Raw genomic sequence first — 26,753 nt, forward strand, 5'->3', positions numbered from 1 at the left:
ACTCTCAGCCTTTCTTTGACTTATAAATCTGATATTAAGGGAAGGGGGCATTCTTATATTGCCTTATATTTTATTGATGCTAAAGCCAAAGCTGGAAGAGGATATTAGGATTGGAAGCACAAACAAGATCCAGTTCCAGTGATGAGCCCTTCATCTTGTCTAGGACAGTGAAGTGGTCCAATTTCTCACCATAACATGAAATTCTGCTCTCCTTTCCAATGTTCTTTTTACTTGTGTTTGCAAACATGGTAGAGATTTATTTGGGAGTGTCTTTCTCCATAGCTTTTTAAATCAGTATTGCCTAAGCCTAAGTATTCCTTAGAGAGAAGCTCTCCCTTCTTTCCTTTTCTTTTTCTTATTATAACTTTGACTTATGATTCTGCTATAAAGTTGACATACTGGGGGCCGGAGAGACAGCTCGGTGATTAAGAGCACCCACTGCCCTTGCAGAGGATCCAGGTTTGGTTCCCAGCACCCATACGGAGAAGCTCACAATTGTCTGCAACACCAGTTCCAGGGGATCCAGTGTCCTCTTCTGGAATCCTTGGATACCTGCACTCATGTGCACATACCCACACAGGAATAGAAATAAGAAAACAAATCTTTAAGAAGAAAGACAACATATTGTACATACTGCCTGTGAATGCCATAGGCGCAGTCGAGATGCAGGGGAGACAGGGTAGTGTCTATCTCGGGGCACCAAAGCTTCTGGCCTTCAGTTCACCTTGTGTTTAGTTGTTGGTGCTGTTTCTTTGCATCTCACTTGCTCTTTTGGAGCAAGCTTAGCCACGAATAATGAGCTTTTCTCTCTGATGTAACTTGGTGGAGTATGTGCCATGAGGAGGTGGGGCCCTTTGCTGTTTAAACCGCCTTTATTTTTCTTGGAAATTACCACACTTAGCCTTTGGCTCCCCTCAAGTCATTATTTAATGTTAATATTGTTAATATTGGTGGTTTTTCTCTGAGCATTATGTCAGGGGAGGCTGAATTTCAGCTTTATTTCCCAAGCGCACTGAAGGTCCAGAGAGGGAGGTGATCTTCTGAATGTTAATCAGCTCCTGCGCAGAGTGAAGAAGTAGCTCATGGGGAGGGCAATATTGTGCTCTTAGCCCTGGACATCAAACCTCTAGGGCATGGGAGTTGCCAGGCAGCACGCAGTTCCAGATAGGGCTTCTTTTCAGGGTAAAAAGAAGCTTCCCATTCTGCGTTGACTCCCTACCTTGATGCCTGCCTTCGTGGACTCGTAGTGGGAGGAGCATTCTGTCTTCTCACATGGTCTTCCTTTCCTCCAATGGGATCATTGCCACAATAGCTGTCTATGTATCTATTCCACCTAGGTGGGGGAGAATATTATCACATTTTTTTTTATTTCTCTCTTTCATTTTATTGGCATCTATCTATCTATCTATCTAGCTAGCTAGCTAGCTAGCTAACTAGCTATTGTATGAAGTATTCAGTTTCAGATAGATGAGTTCTTTCAAGGCTGTTGACCACACTCACCCTCCTTCTGCTTCAGGGTCATATCTATGCCTATATACATATACATGCATGCATACAATGACTTTATGCACCTCTAAAGAACTGTCGCTACTACATCTGAGAAAACACACACTATCATCTCTCTGTATCTGACCTATTTTGCTTAACATGATGGGTCTCTGATAGGCCAATCAGAAAATGGACTGAAGGGGCACATGATCATTCTCTAAAGAGGTATGAATGGGTGTGCCACACTTGTGAAAAAAAATTTCCTCTACCTTAGCTGTAAGATAAATGCAAATTAGAACAATACTGACAGTCTTTCTCACCCCGGTCAGAATACTTATCACCAATAAAATAAAATAAAATAAAATAAAATAAAAAATAGCAATAGCGGATGCTGGCAAGGATGTGGAGGGAAAGGAGTGCTTCCACATGGCCGGCATGAAGTGTAAATTGACCCAGCCACTATGGAAATAAATAGGAGGATCCCTCAAGTCTGTTGTTTTTAATCACTGGTACTTGGACCAATACCCGGGAGTTAATAATTTCTCAAGCAAATTGTGGAGAATGTGTATGTTGAGAAAAAAAAAAGGTTTCTCGATGAGCCTCCTCCTAAAGCGTGTCACGCCTTTGCTTCCAGTCATGTCCTCGAGCCCCACCGTCGGATCCTCCAGCACGTCCTCCATCCTCCCGTTTTCCTCTTCAGTTTTTCCTGCTGTCAAGCAGAAGAGTGCCTTTGCCCCTGTCATCAGGCCCCAAGGCTCCCCTTCGCCCGCCTGCTCCAGTGGCAATGGGAACGGATTCAGAGGTAAGAGAAGGGACCGGCCGCTTTAGGGGTGCATGTGACCTAGTGTCCTGGGGCAGGCAAAGGAAGGGCAAGCATCCCAGCTTTGCCCTCTAGCTCTGAGCGCTCGCCTACAGAGTTCCTGGAACTTTCATGGTGGGACATGAATGGCAGGGATGCTGGTCTGATGCTTCCCCTAGTCCTGGGTTAGCATGGGGGTGAATGATGGCAAGCCGGGCATCTGCAGGACATGGAGTCAGTGGTGGCAGAACCACATGTTCAACCCAGGGACACCTGGGCAGCCCAGACTTGTGCTTTCCATAGGGCCATTCACGGTTTCTGGAAGGTACCTGTTCGCCCTTTCAGATGCCTTGTGGTTATTTCTTATCTAGCTGGCTTTACCATCTGTACTTCATGTTCGTTCCCATGGCACACATGGAAGGATCCATCAGGAGCAAACACTCTGGCTATGTGCTGGCCAAATTGATAGCAGGTGCCTGATCAAGGGGTGAAGTAGGGAAGGAAGAGGGGGGAAAAAAGCCATACCGTTTCTAAGAACAAAAAAATTAATATCGCCCGTCAAACCCACTTTTGAGCAACGTCCTAAGATGTAATATGACATGATGTAACACAAATGTGATGAGTACATGAGAATCTAATCATCCCGCTGAGAATGGGAGGCAGCCGATGGCAAGAGAGCAAATTGGAACCTGCTGAGCGCCGCGGCTCACTGGTGACCCGCGTTATTTTTGGCTGTTTCTCATGTCTTGACATGGAAACATTTACGACAGGCAGCGTTGGTCAGCAGAGCTTTGTGGGGACCTGGGATGGGCTGTGCCCTTCTGGGGACCCCAGCTCTCGGTGGCTTGCTGAAAGCGTATGTGTTCCAAATCTTCGGTGGGGGGGTTACCCGTGAGGGTCGCAGAGGGAACTTGAAAGGCATGTCGGGTTTCCAGCCCCAGGGACTGTGACATTTTGACAGAGACGACAGAGAAACTGTCAGAGCCATTACTGGAACCCCAGCTCTTAGAACAGCCACTGAACATTCCTCCCAAAGAAGCTGGGCTATAGAAGCCCATGCCACCCAACATGTGGGTAGTTGGAAACATCTGTATATTGGATGGAACTTTTTTTTTTCCATCCAGATGTCTAAGCCGTAGAGCAGCAGCACAGCTTGTAACTGAGTGTCTCCACCCACCCTGTCTCTCATCAAGCACCCCCCAGGCTCCATCTTGTCACTCAGAGCAGGATTAGAACTTTCTCCACGAGGGCCGCGTTCACATCTTGGGAAATAAACACCACGGGGGCCCTAGCAGGTGCGCCCTACCTCCTCACATCCTGGTGGTGAGGATGTCTCTGCTCCTCAAGCTCCCTGTCTTCATTCATTCATCAATGTTGAGCCAAAAGGGGAATAGAGTGAGGAAATTGAGGCTCCGGCTTCACGATCCGTAGTGTAGACCATACTCCCTGAAATGTGCCCTGTAGAAAAGGCACTGCCCCAATGCTCCACACACATATCCTGCTTCAGACCAGCCCATTCTCCTGATTTAGTTGAACCACTGATTTGAGGCCACACAGCAAGCGACTGATGGCTTGAATCCAGGCACTCGGCAGGCTCTGGCAGCACACTGTCTCTCCAGGAACGGTTCTGGTGGTCTTCTGCTCTTTGTCCAGCCTTCACTCGTATCTACTTTACTACCAGGACAGAGGGAGGGAATTTGCTTTTCTGTGAAACACCCAAGGTGAGAAGGACCTGGATAAAGTGCAGATAAACATCTATCCACCATGAAAGTCACCGATGAAAAGGTCCCTCCTCCCCCATGGTTTCTCTAAGTACAAAGTCAAGGTCACTATCTAGTGAAATTCCAACCCATCTTGTGTTGGGTGGACCAGGAAAAAGGGCATGAATGAAATCTGCTGTTCTGAGCCTTTGGGCCTCTGCGATCTACAGGAAAGGAAGAGCTATAGAGGACTGGGTGGGATCGGGAGCAAGAGAGGAGGAGTATGAGTCAGGCTTCTATCCCCCAAACACTGTGCTTACAGCATTTTTCTGTCCCACCCTCTGCCTTACTCATGAGGCATTTACAGTTGATGAATATAGATTGTCAAGGTGATATGATATGCTACGTGTCTGATTCATTTTCTAGCTCCCTCCAGAAACACACACACACACACACACACGCGCACACACACGCTTCCTACACTCCTGGATAATTACAGCGGTTGTTATATATCCAAGTCATCAGGGAATGTCCAGAATTGAACTGCCTTTATTGAAAACTTACATCGATTCAATATATAGTAATACAGGCAAAAATAATTAAGGCTTTGCTAGCTGTGTAAGACCTTAATCCAGATCTCACAAACATTCAATAAAGGCTGTATGGGCAGGGAAACAGACAGCTGACAATTTTGCCCGAGAGAACTAGCTGGGGTAGGAAAGGAGGGGGAGGGGAAGAGAGGAGAAGACAGGAAGGGGAGAGAAAGAGAAAAAGCATGAATGGCCAGAATTTTGGCTATTTGCTTGGAAGCGTCGTGGTGAGCATAACTCAGAAGGATACTTGTATGAGTCGTTGTTTCCCTCGACACAATATAGACAAGAGAAATCCAGGAACAAATGCCAGAGACAGTCAAAAGTTTGGATACAAGGGAACTTGCCGTCACTTTCCACAGCCGTAAAAATCCTCTGGGCTTGTTACAGCGCAGCAAAGATAGAGGGATGCGTTTTGCTATGTGATCCCCTACTTTGTCCATGCCCTACACAGAGGGAAAAACATTGGGCTTGACTCTCCCCAGACACATCCACAACCTCTTCACTCGGTGGAGGAGGCAGTGGATGATGTCTTTGGATAGGGCGTGGGTAGTTGGGACTGGATGGAAACTAGTAACGAAATGAAGTCTTTTCCAAAGACCAGCATTTCTAGGTGACTATGGCCACATACCATCAGTGAGCAGTGAATAAGAACGGATTACTTTTTTAAAAAAATAGATAAAGCACTAATCTAGTTTAGGGGAGAATGTTCATGAAGACACTTAGGGTGGAGAGAACCCCCGAGTTGTTATAGCTGATGCCTAAAAAGCCAACAGGCTCAGCGTTTACTTCCCTTCTGGCTCCACCCAGTGATGTGGGACATGTCTGTTGCAATTTGGTTTGTACGTTTACTTCTGTTGTCCCAAGATGTCTCCTTAATAGACAAAAATGACAAAGGCCTTGCCAAACAAACACGGGGACCTGATGTAGGTCACCAGCTCCGAAGCTTCTGTTAGCTCAGTCCTGGAGAAAACCCACTCACGTATGTACCGCTCCCCTGCTCCCTGGGCTGTATTAGACTCTCTTGCTTCCACACCTGCCCTCCTCCCCCATCAGCTTTTCCACAAAAAGTCTTGATGTTTTAACCCTGTGCCGCTCTTTCCTTGCAGCCATGACGGGACTTGTTGTACCCCCAATGTAAAGAAGAGGAAGAACTGCTTTCTCATAGCACAAAACTACTTATTTCGATGGACCAATTATGAAGGAAGCACTCTGAGCTCACTGGGGAGAGTTGCACCCCTGAGTGGCCACGTTGGACAGATTTGGGAAGGCAAGGAGCCGCCATCTTGGTCTCATGTTCCTCACGAAGCACTGACAGTAACTACACAAGCAAGGACAGAAAGACGTCATGGGCGTGGTCAGTGCTAAGAGTAGAAACGCAATTCTTTGTTATGAACATTATGAAAACCACCTTCCTATGTTTGTAAAATATTGAAGAAAATCATTGGCAAACATTCATGCTTAATATTTTGGATACTATTTGTTTTTCTTTGTAGGAAAAAAAGTTGAAAGTTTCTATTTTCTATGAATCCTTTCAGATACCAATTTAGTTTATGCAGGAAAAAAAATTGAACAAAACAGGGTACCAGCATGGGAGACTTTCTTAAAAATGAAACCTGAATTGAATGAGGAAATGTTGTATGTGTGTTCGCTTATACCTTAAGCTCTTTAAAAAAAAAAACAAAAAAGGGAAAAAAAATTTAAAATGTTTTACAGTTATTTAAATAAATAAACGTGTAACTTATTGTAAGTAGAAGTAGAAATTAAGACTTTTTTTTTTTTTAGAAGAGAGGAATCTCTCTTCCTGATGTAAAATGGAATCGACACAAACAGGTAGTGACGAGTTTTAATGGTGTGTGGTTATTACAGTTGCCTATTAGATTCTTATCCCATATCCCTCTTTTCCATCGTTTTATCAACCCATACACAAGAATGCTGTAGCTTGAGTGGATTCCCACAAAGCAATCCGCTGCAAAACCAGACTCAGAGAAATGCTGGAACACAAATGCTCCAACCTGTCCCTTCGTTCCCAGACCTGCTTTCTGAAGAGTTCACAGATCGGTTGTGGTGTCCACCCTTGGTGCGGCGTTTTCAAAACTACATTCTTTCCTGAGCAATGCAGGGCATGCCCATGTTACCTCTCAGCCTTGACTATCCCTAGATAAGGACTGTCTCTTTGAAGGACCAAAGTCGCGTGACTGTGCTGTCCACGGGCTCAGTAGAACTCCTTGACAGAGCTGTATGGTCCTTCCTCTTCCGGTGCCACAGAACTTTGCAGAAAGAGGTTGGGGGATTAGCTGTGTTCCTTGGACTCTTAAGACTTAGTCTTTGACTGTTTCCTTTCTATGCAGGGCTTTCCTTTTGTGTGATTAAAGTTCCTTGGAAAAACTTGTATCTGTGAGGAGTGGGGTAGGGTGTAGAAGAGAGTCCTCAAAATTCCTCAAGCTTCTCTCTTTCTGCCCAAAGACATGGACACTGGGATTCCTTGGAGATTGAGAGATTAGTGGTAGCTGTGTTATGAGCTGTGCAGTTACCCAGCCTGCCCTGGGAGCCCTGTGCTGCCTACCTAGTTCTTAGGAAGGGAAACCCTGTAGTAGTTTCTAACCACGGTAGACCCTTGAAGATGTGTGTGGTCCTAGAGATGCATCTAGACTTGCGTGGCTTGACAATAGGATGTCATGATTTCCAGGTCAGGTATCTTCTCCTTGTTTCCACAGACTTAGCTCGGGCTTCTTGGTTAGGCTTCTAGCATTGAAAATTGATACAGCTTTTATGGGGGAAAACATCTTTCGTGCTTCCGAGCCAATTTTAGATGACCCTCTCATTGCCCATTGGCACACACCCTCACTTACCCAACCCTCAGCTGTCAGAGTTGCCTTTCGCTTGCTCTGGAATCACCCAATAGGACACTTTTCCCCCTAGCACATGAGAATCCACAATTTTTGGACCTGGCAAGCTCATAACTTCTGCTGACAGTCCTTCATAGTCAGGGCCCCCAGCGCCAAAATATTCGGAAATGCATGAGAACAACCGCCCTGGCTAACAACCTGGTACCGGGGAAAGAATGCGTGGACTACGAACCTTACCATCCCAAAATGGAGGCCGAGCAAAATTAAGCATGTTTAGACCTGTATTTGAGCCAATCCAACATAAGGACATTTTTTTTTCTTAAGTAGTAATAGCTTTTAGAACCTGTGAATCTTTCTCTTGCATGAAGATTAGTGCAGTACTGTCTTCAGAATGATCGTAGAGTCTGTCGGTAGTTTTACACCGAAGACTGTGTGTAACTAAATACCGGACATCTTTGACCATTCACTAGGACCTCGGCAGCCACAGACCTATTTAATTGTACAAACGTGTGTAAGGATTATTTTTAGTGTACTAATAACTTAAAAACGAAGCCACTCTGTCCTCTTTAGTCATTGCTATGAAATGATTCTGGTCCCAGGTTATTTTTGTGCTACTTGGCAGACAGGTATCTCTATAGGTAATGACAAAATTCTGTTCTATTTTTGGAGAGGAACCGTGTAAGATTTTTCATTTAGGTGGACAATTGACTGCATTATTTATCTCATTTCTTTTGTTACGGCATCGAAATTCTTCCCAGTTTTTCTTTGCACATTTCAACATGCATGGTTAAAAACCATTATCTTTACCTTTTGTACAGTAAGGTCTCATTTCCAAACTGTATAGTTTTGTTGTTTTTTGCTTTGTCAGTTACATACAGTATAAAGTTGCTATGCAGAGCTTTTTGTAAAGACAGCTTTTTTTTGTTTACTGTTTTTAATGGTCTTCCTTATGAAAGAATATCTTGTTTGTAAAATGAATATGTCTACTTCAGTTTTAAACTTTAAATTATCCTAACAAAAAAATAAAATTTTTGTACTGTAAAAATAACCTTTGCCTTTTTTGAGGGAGAAATTCAGTTTGGGAGCTGTTCTTTTTTTTTGGGGGGGGGTTTCACTTTGGGGTCTAGTCACCCAACTTTTCTTCTGGGTAAGAAATACTTACCAAAACTTTTGCATAAATGAAAGTATGATATCAAGGTGATTAATTAGAAATGATGTTAGGCCAATTCTCTGCATGTATTTGTCTTATATCCATAGACCAAATTCTTTCAGAATCCTTCCCTGACTCACGGGATTCTGTTTGTTCTGTTGGATGCGCTGGGTACATGGAATTCTTGAGGTTGGTAGTCTACTGTGGGTTGAAATCATCTATCAAACAAATATAGATTGACACATTGGACCCTGGGTGAAGAAGTGGAGGTACCAAACTCAATGCCTACCCTTAAATCACAGGAAAGGAGCACGACCCATTTCCCTGGAAAGAAACAGTCAAAGGATAGTCACACAGGGAGGCAGAAGGGCTGCTGGCCTTACAGAGGCTTGGTAACTCGGCAGTGACTTCTCACTTGGCGATGAATCTCGGTTCTCCCGCCCGGTGATAGAAGCAAGGAGCAAAGAAACCCAGCATACTCAACTTCACCATCTTTGAAGACGAGGAATTTCAGTGTTTGGGCGTGCCTTGAGGTCCTTTATCACCTACATCTCAAGGACTTCAGCTCTGTCTCTCAAGCGCTGAGGAAAGAGACAGGCAGGGCATAAAATTTACTCTGCCTGTAGGCAAAAGAATGGCTAGCAAATGGGACCATTATGTAGCCTTGTGCCTGTCAGTCCAGTGAAAATTGGGGTAGGAAAATAGATACCGGGCCTGAGAGGTAGTTTTCTGGCATTCATGAGCTTGGTAGGAAGTAGCCCGTGCAGGGGACGTCGCAGTCCCAGCTCTCAGGAGCTGACAAGTCCCCACAGCAGTTCAGGTTTTCTCCATTTAAGAGGTTAGTAAGTCCCTCCCCACCCCGCAGACTGGAAGGAACATCTGCCGTGTTTTGGGCTTGACTTTTGGGGATAGAGCTCACATTTTTTTTTTTCAATTCCAGATTTTTGCAAGTTCGAGAGTTTGAGCCCATAAAAATTGCCTTTAAGAGAGGAATGAAACCAAAATGAGTTCTAGTAAAGAGTAAAGCTATCAATAGCTCTATAGCCACCAGGATAATAGCTAGGTTGATGGAAATGCTAATCTTCTGTCTTCCGTTCTGCGGAAAAGCAGAGACAACGTGAATGTTAGACATGAACAGACCTGAGTTCTAATCCTACCCCTACCCCTCACTGTAACTGATTACCAGGGGATTATACTCCTAAACTTCAGTTTCCCCGCCTGTAAAGGTAGACGGGTGACCCTTACACCAAGATCCTTTCCCTGCCAAGATGATGGAGAAGTTTAAATAAAAACGATGACTGTCAAAATTCAGACGCAAGTGTCTTTTGCTCTGTATGTTTTCATTTCTTTCCCTTTCCTCTGTCATTAAAAATTCCCATTGCTCTTTCTTTTCAACTCATCCTTGATGGCACAGAACAGAGGATTGTTAATTAATCAGTGTCTGTATAATATGTGGAGGCTACAAGATCAGAATGTGGGAGTAACACCATTTGCATCACAATTCATGAGATGGCAGCTCCTTCAGCTGGATCCACTGCCAAGACAAGGTTTCTAATACTTGTGTTCCTGTCTTCGGAAAGTCAGTGTGAAGGTCTAGGAGGAGGTGTGACTGTTCGGCATGGACAGCTAGTCTTGTGAGATAGTCAAGCCTCTCTGGAGAGGAAGTAACATAGAGAAATGGTGTGTGTATGTGTGTGTGCGTGTGTGTGTGTGTGTGTGTGAGTCTCTGTGTCTGTGTATCACAGTTGAAAGGAGATCCAAAGTTTATTTCTTTGAAATGTGCAAGTCACTTTAAATCTCCTCCTCTTTTTTGTTTCATACGTTGAGGTTTGTGATTTGAATGTGAAAAGCCCCACACCAAGTTCACGCATTTGAACACTGTGTCATCTGTTGGTGGCAATGTTTGGGAAGGTTGTGGAACCTTTGGGAAGTAGAGCTTCAATGGAGGAAGTTAGTCACTGGGGACGGACTTGAGGTCTTATGTCCCTGCCCCACTTCCTATCTACTCTCTGTTTCATGACAGCAGAGATACCACGTGACCAGATGCTACTGTCAAGCCTCTCTCTCCCCAGAAGGATGGACTTACCCTTCTAGATCTCTAAGTCAAACACAATTCTCTATTTAGCTTGCTTCCTGTCATGTATTTTGATCACAGTAATGAGGAAAGTCACTAATATTTCCCAGAATACAGAAAGGTGTGACAATCAACTTCACATGGACAAGGACAGCATCCCTGGTGCTGGAGATGTCATAAAATACAGCAAAGTGCCTGTGTCCTGTGGAAGCACTAACAGTGCAGACCTCCAACCCTGAACCTCAAGGGTGCTGCTTCTCCTCTGGTCTCACTGGAGGGTACAGCTCCACTATGTTGTTTAGTTTTCGAAAACAAAACAAACAAAACAAAAAACCCCAGCACCATCCAACACTGTAAATTAAAACTTTTAATATCCACCAGGTGGTGGCAGTGCACGCCTTTAATCTCAGCACTCAGGGAGGCAGAGGCAGGCAGATCTCTGTGAGTTCAAGGTCAGTCTGGCCTACAGAGTGAGTACCAGAACAGCCAGGGCTACACAGAGAAACCCTGTCTCAATTCCCCCCCCCCCAACAAAAAAACCCTTTTAATATCAAGTGTATCAATTTTGACTCTTTTTACTTTGAGAATGTAATCTTTTATTTTAGCTTTGTGTAAAATCCAGTCCAACTAAAATTTAACACTCCGGTGACCTTTCAAGAATTTTCTTATTTTTTTTATTAATACAAAATTCTTAATTTCCAAATCAACTTTTACAAATTTGAGAAGCATCAGACTATGGGACTGAGAATGGGGAAAGAAAGAGTTTGGTAATCGACCAATCGGTCATCATTTCTTGAGTAATCAGGACTTGGCTGAACGTGAGCAACTGTGTTCTTAGCTCTGTTTCAATAAAGGAACTCTCCACGTCTTATTCCAAGCATTTCATTCTTGCCTCTGAATTATGTTCATGTCCACAAATCCCAGCCAAGGGCCCATTGAATAATTGTCCCCACATGGAACATTTTCCTAGTGATGTTTTCCTTCCTTCGTCCTGTGAAATATAGAAATGTGTTTCTAATTATTAGCAGCCCCATCTGGTAACTGCACCACATCACTGTCAGCCCGATGACTCATTGCGTGGACTGTTGGGTAGAGTACAGCCATGCTTGACACCGTCGAAGAAACGGGATTTTCATAAGGACCTCACTTTGCACTACCTCACCTGTAATCAAGGTGTCCGTATTTTGGAGGCCAGCAAGCAGAACTTTTGACTTGACGAACACAAATAGATCTGAAGTTGGACGTGTTATAGACATCATGTCACAAGTCACAAGAGCCATAAGCTCCCTTCTGCCCCGACGCCTTTGCGTCCTTGCATTTGAAAACATAAAGCAACTGGTTTCTATCCTGCTGTCTTTGTATCTATATGTGGCTGGGGCCCAAGAATCTGTCTCCTCCCTGAATCACTGAGTGATAAGAAATGGGCACGGAAACTAACCAGCTCTTCTGAGAAACTTACCGCTGGCTTTTCAGGAAAACCCAAACGATATTTCTTCATGTATAATATGCATCTTACAAAACCAGCCTTCTCCTCGGCCTAGGCAGTTGGCATTCTGATAGTAGTGCCCAACGGGTATGTGCATATATCAGGCTAAACAAGGCTTCCTTGTTGATTCGTCTGTTACTGGCCCCCAAGTTTAGGAATCTATGTTAATTCTCATGGGCCATTCCCATATTCACTAACACTCTCTTTTCTTCTCAATTGTGTGACTGTTTTTGCTAGAAGAATGAATAAGTGATAAACATAAAAAGGGTGAATGGGAAATACATTTGATCTTTGAACTGAACACAAAGGATTTCTTAGCCGGGCCATCTGTGCTGGCTTGGAGCAGGGTACCACACCGAAGATAAATTCAGTTAAATAAACTGTCAGAGGACTTGGGCACAGGATGAAGTTAAAGAGAAACAGGAAACCGTACCAAGATTCCATCTCGTAAGATGCGTTTTGATGCTGGGAGTATGCAGGGGGATGTTCCTTGGTGGGAACATGGGACATATGATTGATGGCAGAGGCACCAGGGAAGGGACAGCAGAACGCCTAGTCTCACCTTGACATTCATCAGAATGGCAGAGGCAGCAGCTGGAGGAGGCAGAGAAGGGACAAGGAGACATGAAGCCTCAGGCAAATGCTTCGGGTCTCTCGTGGAAGCATCGGACTGCTGTCTGCCTATTGGAGGACTGTGCTGGCGAGAGGAGGACTGGAGGGAATAGGTCAGTGATGGATGCTTTCCCCAACGAGTTTTAGCTTGCCTCTAAAAATCAAGGGCTTCAGCATCAGTAACAAAGAAAGCTGTGCCCACCTTTTGGGGTGTCCTTTCCCAAGTATGAGTGGAAACACAAGGTGAGCCCATTTGTGACTCAAGCATTCCTAGCCATGGTTCCATGTTCTTGGGTCTTCACATGTATGTTCTTCTTGGCCAGGCTTATCATATGCAGGGTATGATGGTCAGGTGATGTCTAAAGTTGGCAGCTGAGCTGCAGTGGGAGGACTTGGAATCCTACACTGGTCCATTTCTGATGCTATTACAAGAGTCTAGGTACGTTAGAGATAACGGGGATTAGCTTGCAGTTTTGGAGGCGGTAGATCCAAGGTCGCACAACTCCATCTGTCAAGTCCTCACAGTGGACATGGCCTCTCAGTGACAGAAACACATGTTGAAGAGACACATGGTGAGATGGGAAGCCAGAGAGAATTGGGGCCCAGGTTTGCTCTTTTTATGATGACCAACTCTTGTGGGAATTCGTTGGTATCTTGTGAGAACTACATTAGCTCTTTCAGAGGACAGCTACCCGATAACCTAATCGCCTCCTACTAGACTCAACCATGTATCCATCTTCGTCTAACAGCATCCCACCCTCTAACGACACAGCTCCCAGTACTCCAGGAGTTGTACTCAAACCATATACAAACTTTACCAAATTGGGGTACTTTTAAATCCCAGGTCACCAACTGATGGCTTGTGCCCTCTCTAGGCAACTCTTGAGATTATGAATGTACTTATTTTTGGTGCGTAAAATGGACTTGTGTCTCCTCGTCTCACAGGGACGTTGTAAGAGTATGAGGAGATGATTCCCGAGAACAGGCAGCATCCAGGCTAGGACTCGATGTGTTGCCATAGAGTTCTGTGATCTTGGATGTGAACCAAGGCTGGGGACCGCACTGGACAGTGGTTGTTCTCAGTTCTCACTCACTGCTAAGAAGCAGGTGAATCATAGGAAAGTGTGGAAAGGCCTGGCTGAAACAGGTTAGGTTAGAGTCAAAGTACCAGAGGCAGTTTGCCTTCAACTTTTGTCCTCTGGTGGCAAGACAGCAAGGAAGAGACTTAGCAAAATCAGCCCAAGTGAAGTTGTAATTACAGCCTTGAAGTCATAGAACCCCTCCAAAACTATCCTGAGTGATAGTGGTACCAATCTAGCAAATAGATTGAATCTCGAAGGACCACCTGTCCAGGGTTTGGGGGCACAGCATCAACATTGGCCTGGATGTTTCCATGCAGGTACTTGTGACATCTACAATCAGATGACCTTCAATGACGGGACTCACCCCGGCAATGTGTGTGTGGAGGGTCCCCTCGATCATTTGGAAAGCCTTAAGGACAAACCCGAGGTATGTGGGAAAAGAAGACATCTTTACTCAAGACTCTTTCAACTCCTGCCTCTGTTTCCCACATCCTGCTTTGCCACACAGATCTCAGACTTGTAAGCCCCACAGTCGTGTGAACCAGTTCCTTAAACTAGACCAGTCATTCCGTGTCTGTCTGTCTGTCTCTGAGTCTCTGGTGTGTGTCTCTCTCCACACACATACACTCTATTGGCTGGCTGTCTTTGGGTAACCTTGACAAATACTACATACATTTAAAACAAGCACAGAGGTGTGTGGGTGTGAGGTGTCCATGTGGGCATGGGTGTGTGCACCTGCTCGTGTGTATATGCTTGTGTGTACGTGTGTTCACCTATATGTTCACATTGGGGGTGTGAGTGTGTGTGTGTGTGTATGTGTGTGTGTAGGCTAGATGGCAACCTCAAGTGTCATTCTTTGATGCTGTCCACCTCTTTATTCCAAAATACTTGAATTTATTCTTATTGACTTGAAACCCACTGATCAGGCTCAGCTAACTAGCCAACAAGCCCCAGGAATCGTCTTGTCTCTGCTTCCTCGGTGCTGGGATTGGAAGCGCATAGCTAGCATATTTGTTTGCTTGTTGCTTGTTTGCTAATGTGGCCTCTGGGCTCCAAATGTTTCTAGAACAAGCACTTTACAGACTGAGCCGTCTCCCTCGCCCCTACCAAGTGGATTTGATTGTATGAAAATCGTAGCTGAATAAACGCCTTCTAAAAATGAGACTCCCGGCTGTTTAAAACTCCATCTGTATAAAATTCAAGAAACTGTGAACTCACCCGTGGTGACAGAAAGCAGATCAAGTGGTTGCCGGGGGCCTGGGCCAGGTGACAGAGAGACTTGCGGGGACGCTCCGGGGTGATGAATGTGCTTGCTTCCTCAGGGGTGGTCTGAGTTTCATGGGCATTTACAGACATCGAAACTTACCCACATGCGTATTAAAATATGTGCAGTTGATTGTATGTCAGTAATCCCCTAACAAAGTCTTTTATTTTCTATGTATAAAAAAAAGAGGGAAAAGGGACACAGAAGTACAAGCAGAAAAATATCTAAAGCTCAGAGTGGAAGAGATTTAGATGCCCAGCTTGGTTCCCCTCTATTCTGCCCCATGTAATTCTGACGTCTGAGTGAGGTGAAAAGGGTACCATGCCTCATAGCAGGCTCAGTCTCAACTCCAAGGCTCCTGGTCACCCATTCCACTTCCAGACAGACGAGGTGACGATGAGGGTCTCTGCCTGGACACACAGCCGACCCAAGCTTTATTGGAGACGACCTAGGGATTCAGAGCAAGTCTTCCCAGAGCCTGTTGACAGAGGCGATCAGGGTTTGTGTGGACCACCAAGTCGGTTTTCACCTGGAACCAAAGTTTCCAGCTAAAGAATGTAACACGGAGTGCCCGTCTTCTCGCTACAATACAGGCATAGCCGGTCAGAGAGCGCAAACTTCCAGAATCGTTTAAGATGTAAAACAAGGGGCTGGAGGGATGACTTAGGGGTTAAGAATGCTTGTTGCTCTTGGGTAAGAACAGAGTTGGGTTCTCTGCACCGCATCAGAGGGCCCATAACTGTATGTAACTCCAGGGTCAGGGGGATTCAGTGTCCTCTTCTGGATTCTATGGACACCTGAGTACACACACACACACACACACACACACACACACACACAGAGAGAGAGAGAGAGAGAGAGAGAGAGAGAGAGTTCTTTTTAAAGCTATCAAATGCAAATGGCAGGCTTAAGAGACTAGCAATCAGGGCTGGAGAGATGTCTCTGTGGTTAAGAGCATTAACTGCTCTTCTAGAGGACCCATGTCTCATTCCCAGCACTCACAATTGTCTGTACCTTCGGTCTATCCTAAGGTATCCAATACCCTCTTCTGGCCTCAACAGACACCGGGCACACATGTGCTGCACAGACATGCAAGCAGGAAGACCACCCCCACACAACAGTTAAAGAGAAATAGCGAGCGCAGAAAGCTGTTCCCCTCTCCGTGGGGTGAGGCGCAGAGAACATTTTTCAGTGAGCGTGGTTGACCCAGCTTCTACTCAGTAGGAACCTTGAGCAAGAATGTCCGTGGTGATGTAGGAGACCAACTCAGGGGCAACTACAGATGGACGAGGAGGAAGGGAGCAGCAGAGCCCAGGAGGAGCACCTGCTGGGAGCCCTGGGAGGATGGAGCACGGTGTGGCATTACAAACCGCTACCAGGTACAGCCACTGCAGATGCTCCCCACTGTGAGTGGCTTCCGCCTTCATTAGCTTTCCTTGTCTACCTGTTGAGTCTTGGAGTTAGAACCACTGCATGGGGTATTTCAGCTAAGATTCTGGTGCTCAGAGTCTGCATCAAGGTGAGTCTGAGAACCTTCTAGAGATAGTTAATCAGTCTCTTGAGGATTGCGGCCATTCACGTGTTTTCAACACAAGGCAATTTAAACGGTGTTCTGGACCACAGAAGCTAGGGTTATTGGCACTTCCAGTCTATCTAGGGGACAAGGAGCCTGGGCATTCAAGACCAAGGTGTTGGCCAGGTTGGTTTTCTCCAAGGCTTGCAAATGGCTACTCACTCACTCTGCGGAGAAATCTTCCTTCAGATCTTGTCCGTGACAGCTGTGTATGACTGACATTTTGAATGCAGAAGCAGGTGTTGAAATTGTGCCTGTAAAAGGAAGAGCTTTGGAAATAGGAAGAAGACAATCCCAGGGCACCAGGCTGAGAGCTGGCAAAGCCACCAAACTTACTTTCAAAGATCTCGGAGATTCATGGGGCATCATGGCACAAACCTGTAACCCCAGCACTCGGGACCTTAGGTAGGCGGATTGAGAGTTCAATACCAGCCTAGACAACACAGTAAGACCCTGTCTCAAAGGGTTGGGAAAATGTAGGATAACACCCAAGAGAGGTTTTTTTTGGTAGATATTTTGATTGTGGGATTATTATTTGCTTTTTCTGAGTACTTTCTATGGATCATAAAATGGGTATGGGTTACCAGGGACAGGGACGGGGCTGAAAGAGGACCATATGAGGATGCCGCTAAGGAAACTTTGGAAGCAGAGACCAGAGTCACATGCCTGAACTGAGCACAGATGCAGGGACATTGCCGAGCCCACGAAGAGCAGCCTTCCAAACGCGCAGCAGTGAAATGGTCCGTGGAATGAGAGGGCATGAGTCCCAGGGCCATGGAAAGGTGACCGCTGTCTGTCAGAGTGTCACAGACAAGGTATGGTGGGTGCTCTGCAGTTTGTGAAAACTACAGGCTTTTTAAAAAAAACATTTTACAAAATGACAATGGAATTTGGATAGTCTTGTCATTAATTATTATTTTATTTACGAAGAAATTGGGGGCCGAGGTGATGGCTCAGGGGGCAAAGTGCTTGCCATGCAAACACAAGGACCTGAATCGGGATCCACGGCACCCACGTGCACAGCCAGGTGTGATGGTGTGCATGTGTAACCCAATCGCTGGGGATGGGGCGGGACAGAGACAACTGGATGGGCAGAATTCACTGGCCCTGGCCATCCGAGCCAATCGGTGAGCTCTGGGTTCCGTGGGAGACTCTGTCCCAGGATCTGTGGAGAAAGACTGGAGGAGACATTTAACATGGATCTCTGGCCTCTACATGTCCATATATGCATGCATAGTGTGAACACACACATACACACGCACATGGACGCACACACACTCAGTGTAAGGAGACCTTCTAGTTAACTATTTATCCTCATTATTATTGTATGTGGTGTGTGGGTATGCGCATGAATGTGCCATGATGCACAGATAGCTTCCATTCTTTCCCCCATCTTTATGTAGGTTCCAGGGATTGAACTCAGGCCATCAACCTTTACCCACAATCTGCTAAATTCACTCTCTATGGCTCACACCAAGCCCATGACCGACTCTCACTATCAATGCTTTACAAATGGACTTAACTGAGGCTGAGGCGGCTCGGGGACATCGCCAAAGCCAAGAGCCAGGTGGTGACAGGCCAGAACCTAACCCTCCCGCTAATTCCCCCTGATTTCCCACTTGCATTGAAAAATAATATAAGCAAGATGTTATATGTTTTTTTGAATCTTAAAAACATCTTTTAAAATAAGATTACTATTTTTCCTAGATGCAAGTTGGGCCTTGGAAGTGGGGAAAGAATTGAGAGAACTTGGAAAGACCGCGGAAGGACAGGGCCAAAATGAGCAATGGCTTGGGAGAGAAAGAGCAAATGCTCCCTTACCAGAGGGAAAGAATTTGTCCACTGCATGCAGGGTAAGCTCCGCAGAGGCTGGCACTGGTGTCTTGGAACTCCTCTCTGTGGCTTCTCTTATCCCTCCCCGCTTCCCAGCTGGGAGTATAGTGTATTCTGAGCTGTCAGTTGTGCGCCTTGTTATCAGATCAAGAAGGAAAGTTCTAGAATGCATCTGAAAAATAACTTACTCTGTGTGTATGTGTGTGTGTGTGTGTGTGTGTGTGTGTGTGTGCCTGAAGCGGACATGGGATACATGACTGTACCACGGTGGGTACCACACCGTACTCTGCAGACTCAGGCGCCAACACACAGAATGGATGATGAGATCACCCACATACAGTGTTGGGGGAGACCTCGTCCTGTAAGTCAAAGCCTGAAAAGCCGGCGATGCCCAGGCCCTTGCTGGTATCAAAAGGTTCATTTTCACAAATCTCTCCGCAGGCTAAGATGTCTTCCTCACTTATGGCAACCCTTACAAGCACCCAGAGGACCCCGGACGACGTGGCTAAGCCACAGGCAAAGCTCAGAAAGAGCTTTTCCAATATCATCCAAGGCTTTGTGGGCTGGCGCACACAGCACCGTAATAGATGCTTTCTGAGCCTCCTCACACTGCACCTGGCTCTCCCAAGTATTGGTCCTATTACAATTTTAAAAATAGCTCTCAAGTAATTTGTGTGCTGAACTGGCTGCAGGATGGGGGAGGGGGGGAAGAAAACCCACCTGAGTATTCTTTGTGTTCCTATCAACCAGAGACTAAGAACGGCAGAGGCAGTTGGTGCTGAGCTAATTTTCAGCATTAGGGTTTATCAGAACCTAAATTCTGCCCTAATAAATGCTGAGACAGCAGCCACTCTTTCAGCCACTTATTCGGGTGACCAGGGAATTGGCAGATGAGTTAAATCTTCCTGTCGGTGACAACACACATCTGTTAAGGTGCAAAGATCCAGGACTCTAATCAGACCAGGTTATATAAGTAGCAGTGACTCATTATCTCTGCTGGCCGGATAGGTTTTCCTCCTGCAGCTGCGGCTGTGCGGGGCCACGGCACCGCTAATGGGATGTTGACACACAGGGACAGCGACTTAGAAGACAGGAAGTGTGGAGCCCTCTGCTCCCTTCCAACCTTGCCCACAGTCTTTCCTTTTAAGGAATATAAAGTCCAAGCGACAATATTTTCCTGGATTTATTCTTGAAATGGTCCTATTGGGTCGGTGAGCTGGCTCAAGTGAGTAGAGACACTTGTTTACCAAGCCTGATGATCTTAATTCAGTCTCTAGAACCATGATGGAAGGAAGGGTACCACTGCTGGGAGCCGTCCTCTGATTTCCACATGCATTCATGTGCATGCTCACGCACACACACACATGCACACACACACACACAAACACACGCATATACTCACAGACACACGGAGGTGAAGTGAGGCTTGTTGACGGCTCTATAAATAAATCATACCCCTATTTTCCCCCAACTTCAGAATTCAGTGAAGCAAAGAAAAAGTGGAAGTCCACTGAAGTGATCCACGTCAGGTTTATCATCTATCCGAGTTTTTGAGGAGGACGGTTGAGATAGTTATGGGCCTGGTGACACTCCTTGTCCCAGGCTCTCCAGATACATACAGGACACATCACGTGTCTGGGAAGATAGTCTATCCGAGTTCGGTTGTTGCCTTTCCCAAGACTTCAGAACTAGAGAGATGAGCGCACGCACGGAGAGGCCAGCCTTTGGGTGGACAAGCTCCACTCGGCTGAGAAGTACGTACCCTGGGCTGTGACTCCCACACCTGAGGGGAGCGTGACAGCTCCAGGAGAGCCCGAATTGCTCGCAGAAACACAGACATGAGCAGGGCTTTTTTGGGGGGGGGCATCTCTGCTCTTTTTTCTCAGCTGCCGGGTTGAACCGTCCAACTGGTGGGCATCCAAGGTTGGGTGTGCTTTTGCTGTGGGAACCTTCTGGATGGTACACTTCCACCTTGATGAAGAAGTTTCTTTACAGATCTATTCTGGGATCCAAGAAGGGCAGTTGAGAATTTGCCTTCAGAAGACGCTAGCTGGGTCCCACAAGCAGATTAGCTTAATTAACAAATTCCCTCTCTCGTCTGTTCCTCACCATCTAACCCCAAATGTCCATGTTGTCCACCACATGCCCTTCATAGATCCTGCAGTGTGGTTAAGTAACAATATAAAGATATTCAATAGCATCATTATAACAACATAGACACAATCTGAATGCAAGCTCACTCCTACTTGAAAATTCCAAGTCAGATAGAGAGATCCAGAAATCAAGTCCTTTTCTAAGGAAAGTCCAAAAAAGTTGAAGTCCAAAAGAATTAGCATCCAAAGTTAAATTTCCTTAACACACAGAAATAAAAGTCCAAAGAAATTAAAGTCCAATTCGAGTTTTATTTTTCCTGTGACTTGATATGCAAAGAAATGAATGTCCAAAATTTCATTTCCCAATTTCCAGTTCTGCTCAGCCTCAATCAGCGAGCCCTGTTGCAACGCCTGGAGCAGCTGCGGCCCGGGCTGTCTTCCATGGGAAAGGGTGTAGCCACCTCCATGGCCTCTCATGAGTCTCATTTTTAAAAAGAGTTCAAAGAGTTAATAAAACACATAAGATTATTATAGTATCAGTCTCATATTCCACAAAACTTAGAACCACAAGCAATCCCCAGCTGCCAGGGCAGTTATCCGAGCAAAATTGCTTTTTCAGAGTCCCATACTTGGTGTTGCCAGAGGCCTAGCAATATTTGGAAGATGGAAGGAAAAAAAAATCCATGGATGAAACCACAATTTAGGTCTTGAAATCTCAAATCTTACCCAGGGTTTATATTTTTTACAATCAGAGCCAAGCTGGGGTGAACTCTTGAATGTGAACAAGTCGTGTGAATCCGAGCAAATGTTTAATCTCTCCATGTTGCTTTCCCTCAGCCCTCCCTCCCAGATGAGATCTGAAGGGACACGAAGAATGGATTCTGGGACATCTCATCCACCGTTCTGACCTGTGCCTGCTGTAGCGACACTGCTGTGGTCTGCAGATCACACGCTGTGTTATTGAAACCCTGGGCCTGAACTGTTGAAGCTTCAAACACAGGCTTCACCACTGCCTAAGGACCAGCCGGGCCAGCGACTGGGCAGATGTAGTTGTTGCTACAGCAACTATGGTGAGAATGGGCTTAGCTCATCTCTCAGCAACCTGCTCACTCAAGTCTAGAGACAGAGCAGCTGTGTCCTCATTTTCAATCCATTGCAGGCAAACTGTCGTTGTCCTACCAAGAAAACATCCATGATCAAAAAGACCGCATCCATGCTCGAAGTGGGAGTCTTCTGGGGGTGCAAAGGGGAGAGAGTAATAAATACAATGGCAAAGTAGTCAATGTCCTGGGTGAATTGTAACATGTGGCTGGCTGTGCCATCAGCAGCACTGTCTTGCCAAGTGAGAGCCCCTTTCCCCAGGGAAGTCGTTCCAGGTGGGATGACCAGAAATTTCCTAAAGTAAATTGAGGCTCAGTGGTTGGTCTGGCATTAACTGATAAGTGATGTCATCAGAAATGGACTTGGGTGTCTGGATTCCAAAGCCAAGTTCCTCTCTTTCCAATGCTGGTGACCCATTCCCTTTCAATTTTTCTCTTCCCACCCCCAACTATATGTCAGCATCTCTTGCTATAGTTATTTTTCTTTGGCAATACTTAGGGCTGACTCCAAGACCTTAAGCCTACTGGCAAAGAACACTACTACCAAGCTGTATCCTAGACTTTGGGTTTTGGGAACAAGGATTCACTGAGTAGCTCAGGTCAGCCTAGAACTCTAGATCCTACCTCACTTTCTTAGAGAAGCATTCTCCACCATACCCAACTCTGCCATAAATGTGTTAGCCCATTTGTTTTGGGTTTTTGAAAAGGTCATGTATATTCTTCTGCTCCACAAGTAATGAATGTTCAGTGTGCAATTCTTTGCCATGCCTTGGAAATTTTGAAAAAAAAGTATAAAGAGTTGAATATGAATAGCGACATAACTAGAATACTTAGGAGGTTGAGAGATGAGGTCAACTGTGAAGCTTCATAGTAAACCATTTATTTAAAAAGCCAATGATTATTAAATAAATAAAATCAATTGTATTTTTGCAATTCCAAGCAAGATGCACTGTTAACTTTTTATCCTATATTTTGCAGATTTGTTTTTGAATATGTATATAATATATAATATATAATATGTAATATATAAATAATAAAATAATATATAAATTAAAAAGCATGAATATTTTTGAGCAGTTACCCATCTTTTTCTTTCTTGCTAATACATCTCTCTTTCCCCTCTCTCCTTCCTTCCAGTAACTGTGAAGCAATGTATTCATCACCTCAGGGAGCAAGAGGCAGGGCAGAGAGCAGAACACATGGAGATTTTGCTTTCTGAAACCAAAGCCTGTTGGGAATATTAGCTTTATCACCTCTGAGGCAAACATTTTTCCTTCATTTCCCAATATTTTCATTTCATATTTCTTTTTTCTTGATACTCTTATGACTAATAGTGCCAAGGAAATATTAAAATGTTGTGATGATGGCATGAGCTCATGGCAAGGATTGACTTCAATATCTAAATTTCCCCATCAAAAGTGACTGTGGCCAAATCGACATAAATATTCTTCATCTGGTTAAGGAAATTAGTCTCATGGCTAAGGAGTTTCTGTTTTCAATTATTAAAATCAATCACTAATGCAATTGAAAATTCTCACATGTATTTTGGCATCCCTTTTTAAAGAAAGGTTTTTTGATGTATATGAATATTTGCCTGTATGTATGTATGTATGTATGTATGTATGTATGTATGTGCCCCAATTGTGTGCAGTACCCTTAGAGACCAAGAGAGGGTGCTGTATTCCCCAAGCAACTGGAGTTTAGTTGGTTGTAAACTGGCTTATGAGAGTGCTGGGAACTGAACTTGAGTCCTCTGCTAGATCAGCAAAGGCTCTTAACCACTGAGTCATCTCTCCAGCCCCATGTCTACTACTTTGAGAGAGAGAAAGAGAAAGAGAGAGAGAGAGAGAGAGAGAGAGAGAGAGAGAGAGAGAGAGAAAGAGAGCTAAAAAGAAGATGAAATACTGAAATTAGTGAAAAGAAAAGATCGCCTGGATCACTCTCCATAAAGCATAATTGAAAAGAAACGAGTTGCCCCAGAAAAACTCACCTCAGACATGTACCATGTAGGCAAACACTGGAAGAATGTTGGATCTTAGTCTTAACATTTCTTTCAGTTGCAATTCAGATGAACTGAACGATATTATAGGTTAGACACCCATGCATTTACGAGTTGAATTATGCTCCCTGCAGGTCATTAGTATGCCAGTCCTCCATGGTGACTCTCTGAAATGAAATATTTAAATGCCTTTGTTTTTAAAACCAGCTTTAAGGTTTTTGCTATGAAAACACCATTTTAGATTTATTTTTAAATTACATATATGCATGCGTTTTTATGCATGGGTAGGTGCACATGTGTGCAGATGCCCATGAAGGCCAGAGGTGGCAGGTCCTCTTGGAGTTTAGTGAGTTACACACAGTTGTGAGTCACCCAATGGACCTGGTCCTCTACAAGAACAGCAAGTGCTCTTAACTACTGAGCCATATCTCCAGCCCCAATCTTGGCATCTTAGAGACAACCACTGGACTAATTCTGTTTTGCTACATAGATGATAAATTAGATCAACTGTTTTACTATTTAGATGATAAATTAGATCAACTGATTCTCTATCATCAGCCCACCCCAGCCCTGATTACACTGTTGCTCTTTATTTAAAGAATCTGATGGAGTTGGTTGGCTAGTGGTGCCAAGAGTAAGATTGGTTTATATAATTTTTTTCATTTTGAGCAGTGCTAAGCTTGTTTTTTTGGAGAGGCATGAAGCATGTTGAGATAAATTGGAATAATTTTATTATTTTCCTAGCTTGTGTAACAGGATAAGATTGTTTTCCTTGAAGAAACTTAAATCTGGCTCACAAAGTCTTTCAGGCTTAGGGCATGGTATGAGATAATCCTCTGACAGTTCTCTGTTTTACTGATGGTTACTGGTGGTGGAGTTTTATTTCATCTTATGTCAACTTTATTACTTCAAACTTTTCTCTCTAAACAGTCATTGTGTTGAGCATTTCAGGTTCATTACCACAGAATCCCACACCGGTTTTGTTTTCTTCTTGTAAACTAATTTAGTATATATTTGGTTACAATTTAAGTGATTTGATTTTTTTCCCCTAAAAGAACAGTTCTTGGGTTTATGAATAATTTTACATTAATGCGTCAAATTTAGCTTTTGTCTTCCTTTTTTATTTCTCTCACAGCTATTCTTTTAAAGGATGGTACAACAGTGGTTTTCTATTTTAATTCAAGTGGAATTTGTTTATATGTTGTGTGTTAGTGGTGCAGTGATCTGATGTATTTAACTTCTCTGATTACAGAGTTTTACCACAACCCACTCATTACAATTTTTAAACACTTATTTAAGTGTGTGTGTTTGTGTGTGTGTGTGTGTGTGTGTGTGTGTAACATAGCATGCAGCTGTCAGAGGACAATTTGCAGATGTAGGATCTCTCCTTCTATCATTTCGGTTTGGGGACCCAAACTCAAGTCACCTGATTGGTAACAAGCATCTTTCACAATGAGTTAGCTTGCTGACCCAGCCAACTGGATTTTAGTGGTGATTCTATCTGGGGCTAACCCTTCCTGGTTCTCTCTGTCTGCACATGGTGGATGGGATAAGGGACATCAAGTCTCTTTTACTAAGACACTTATCGTGCTCCCAAAGACCAGGCATCCTAGCACTATCATCATTGTGTTAGAGGAGCCCACACAGAAACTCATCATTCAGTGCATTGGAAAAGGTGATGCTTTTTAAAGATTGACTATTAAGTCATACTAACTACTAAGTCAATATGGTGACATCATCGAGACTCTCCAGCCTTACATCTTTTCTCCTAACCAATCGTACCAAGGTCTCAGATGCGTTCCCAAATTCTGTTCAGCTGTTGATTCCTGTGTTGAAGAATAGCTCTTTTGTTTTACTGAGGCCTTCTTTCCTGTCAGAAATAGCTTTGGACCTTTCTGGCTATCTCTGGGTTTCTCAGGACAACTGATCCTGAATTTCATGGGAAAGATGTGACTAAAGAGCCTTGAGGGACTAACCCAGAACCCTGCAGTCTGCCCTTCTCTTCAGTACCCATCCTGGTTAGCTTTTATTCCCAACTTGACAAAACTTTGAGTGCCCCGGGAAGAGGAAATTTCATCTGAGGTGTTGCCAAGATCAAACTGGCCTGTGCCCATGTTTGTAAGAGAATGTCTTGATTGATGATTGATATGGGAATGCTCGGCCTGCTGTGAGTGACACCATCCCTAGGCAGGTGGGCCAGGACTGTGTAAGAAAGTCATCTGAGCATGAACCAGGAAGCGAGCCAGGAACCAGCATTCCTCCACGGTTTCTGCTTTGGTTCTTGCTCCAGCTTCCCTCGGTGATGAACAGTGACCCGGAAGTATAAAATAAACTCTTTCCTCCCTCAAGTTTCCTTCAGTCTGAATGCCCTTTCACAGCAACTGAAGGAAAAAATAGATCATTACTCCTAAAAACTGCACTATTCTTGGTGTCTAAGACCTCCTCCAATCATTTGGAATGCCTCTCTGGATTGAAAATTGCAAATATATGCCTACAATAGGTCTTTAATTCGGGACCGTTCTATAGGTGTCCTGCACAAATTCTTCAAAGCTCCCAGAATTTGGGTTATTCCCCCCTTTTCAGTAATGGTGCAGGTTTTCTTCTCGTTCCATTTGCTCTGTGTTCCATTGACCGAAACAGTTTCAGTTAAATGGAAGAAACAAATTTCAATGCAATGACCATTGGTTAAGAAGTTCTGGGCACTTTTTCTTTTAACGAAGACGAACCCACAGTGTTTAATTCTGTAAAGATCATGCTCCACCTCCTGTGAGATACTATTTTCTGCATTGGGGGACTTGATATTTTCCTTGCTTCCTATTTGATGCTGTGTCTTGTGGAATCTTTTTATCCGGCAAGGAGAACTTACTGTATCCTGTTGTTAATTTCATACTGTGTAGCTCTGTCTGTCAACTGTCTACTTATTTTTCTTCTACTGTGCTTTAACTGTTGCTTCATTTCCACTTGCTCTCTTTTAAGACAGAATTGCCATGACTTGAATTTCTGTACTCTTCTGTCAATCATGCCTGTATTTTTTCTCTTACTGTTTTTCCTTCCTCATCTT

General features: G+C 44.5%; 1 protein-coding gene across 1 annotated transcript in view; it reads left to right on the plus strand.

Moving 5' to 3' along the window:
- The window catches only part of Ebf2 (EBF transcription factor 2), a 197,352-nt gene extending 188,884 nt beyond the window's left edge, over positions 1-8,468 (plus strand). Inside the window, exons 15-16 of the mRNA XM_087912191.1 lie at positions 2,123-2,290; positions 5,687-8,468. Of these exons, the coding sequence (XP_087768317.1) occupies positions 2,123-2,290; positions 5,687-5,718 (200 nt within the window). The 3' untranslated portion in view covers positions 5,719-8,468. The remainder of the gene's footprint in view (positions 1-2,122; positions 2,291-5,686) is intronic.
- Positions 8,469-26,753: the final 18,285 nt, after the last annotated feature.

The sequence above is a fragment of the Myodes glareolus genome, chromosome 12 (assembly GCF_982192425.1).
Source record: "Myodes glareolus chromosome 12, mMyoGla1.1, whole genome shotgun sequence".
In the NCBI taxonomy this organism is placed as follows: Eukaryota; Metazoa; Chordata; class Mammalia; order Rodentia; family Cricetidae; genus Myodes; species Myodes glareolus.